Source organism: Terrapene carolina, unplaced genomic scaffold (genome assembly GCF_002925995.2).
Source record: "Terrapene carolina triunguis isolate 2854851 unplaced genomic scaffold, T_m_triunguis-2.0 Scaffold26812, whole genome shotgun sequence".
NCBI lineage: Eukaryota > Metazoa > Chordata > Testudines > Emydidae > Terrapene > Terrapene triunguis.
In genome coordinates, this window is record NW_020691163.1 from 1 (window position 1) to 1,987 (window position 1,987).

Sequence of the window (1,987 nt, forward strand, 5' to 3'; positions counted from 1 at the left end):
GTCCAGGTCCCATGAGCCATCGGCATTTTGCAGAGACACCAGCCTCAGCAAGGGAGACTCCTCCGGTTCCCGCCCTGGGGAGAGACATGGGGAGATGGGGCTGGTACAGGGTTGTGGGTACAGAACAGAGACATGGCCTGTCCAGGCTGGGGGACAGCCAACAACCTTAAGTCTGACCCTCTGTGTGTCCTTAACTCTGTCCCTCCATGAGTGTCCTTAACCTGCTCCTCTGCACCCTTAACACTACCTCATCCATGGGCACCCTTTACCTGCTCTTCTGCACCCTTAACCCCTCCACAGACATCCTTAACTCTGCCCCTTCTTGCACCCATGGGATTACAATTAACTTTCAATCGGAGATGGGCACCTAACTCCCTGTGAATGACCCAGCCCAGAATGTGCCAATAAAGACTTTTGCCCCTGAACTCGCCTGTACAAACGTCCAAGCTTAGGCCCAGTTTCACAAGGTTTTTTTGCCTGGGAATTTCCCTCTGTGTTTATTTCAGAGAAAACTGCTCAGAGACATTTCTGTTACTAAAAACTACTGATCCCTCCCTCCCCAACACACACACTTAGCTCACTGATACAAACTCACACCCCAAATTCCAGCTTCACAGAGTTTTTTGCCTGGGGGTTTCCTTATTTTTTTATTCATTTTGTTTCAAGATAATTTGCTTCACGACACTTAAAAAAAAACAGCTAAGGATTCCCCCTCCCCCAGAGACACAAAGGTTTTTCGCCCAGGAATTTCCTTTATTTTCTATGTAGTTTTTAAATACTTGCACAGCTCCATGACCTTCAGGGCACGTCCGTCTCTAACCCGATGAAGCGTCACCCTGGCGTTTGCCCACCCCCGGAGTCCTGACTTCCAGCCCCTGCCCCCCTCACCTTTCTGGGGTGCCGTCTCCGGAGGGGCCCCCTGGTTGTAGGACTGTCTGCCCTTGTGTTGGGGGCCCCCCCAGCTGCGCTTTGGGAGGCCACGGAGCCAGGACAGGCAATTCCAAGGGAGGGGATGGCCAGTACTGGACTTCAGGAGGTGCAGGCACTCGTGACAGTGGTACTCACGTGCCACACGCAAGGCACGGGCCAGGCGCCCGAAGAAGCTGCGGTGGTTCGGTTCATCTATGCGCACTATGCTCGCCGGCCGCTCGCAAACACGGTCTATTGAGACCTGTCCTATCGAGACGCAGTCTATCATCTCCACATGTCCATAGTCCACGATGAAATCTAAATTTAGGGAGCAGTTGGACAGAGAGACAGACGGACACACAAACAGACACAGAGAAGCAAAGGGAGGGAGGAGAAATCCATCCCCCCCCCAGGCACTTAGAGCCAACACACCGCTGGGACCCTGGGACCCCTCCCCTATACCCCCCATTCCCTTTCCCCCAGCTGGGACCCCCACACACCCAGCCCCATCCTCCTCTCCCCACAGCTCCATCACAGCCAGGATCTCCCCAGCTCCCGTCCCTTCCCCCCCCCCCCGGCTGTGACCCCCAGATTCAGTCCCCATAGCCCCATTCTTCTCCCCTCAGTTGGGACCCCTCCTCCAGGCTCAGGGGATGCAGGGGTGGGTGCTGCGCCCCATGGATGAGGGCAGAATGCTGGGGGGCGAGAGGCCCCCGCTAGCCAGGTCTGCTCATGACAGCGATGCGCCCGCCCCTCCTGTCCCTGCAGCTGTCTAGGTCAGTCCATCTGTCTGACTGGGTCTGTTTCTCTCTCTGCGTCTCTCCGGCCTGTCCCCGTCTGTCTGATTCTCGGTCTCTGTCCCTGTCTGACTCTGGGTCTCCGCCTGCCTGTCTGTCTCTGTCCATGTGTCTGGGGGGAAGCACAGGTCCCACTCTCCTGGCTGGGGGGGGAAGGGGGGGCAAACCCTGTGGGCTACTCCCCATCTCACCCTGCCAGCACCCCTGCTCTCCCCATGCCCCGGGGGTGTGAGCATTGGGGTCGCTGTCGCCCTGGAACAGAGAGAGGCAGCACAGCCCCA

General features: G+C 57.2%; 1 protein-coding gene across 1 annotated transcript in view; it reads right to left on the reverse strand.

Annotated features, from left to right (window-relative positions):
* Window positions 1-1,065: 1,065 nt before the first annotated feature.
* LOC113408920 (von Willebrand factor A domain-containing protein 5A-like) overlaps window positions 1,066-1,987 on the reverse strand; it is a gene marked incomplete at both ends in the record, with an annotated part of 5,597 nt that continues 4,675 nt past the window's right edge. The window contains one exon of the mRNA XM_026662392.1: window positions 1,066-1,227. Within this exon, the coding sequence (XP_026518177.1) occupies window positions 1,066-1,227 (162 nt within the window). The remainder of the gene's footprint in view (window positions 1,228-1,987) is intronic.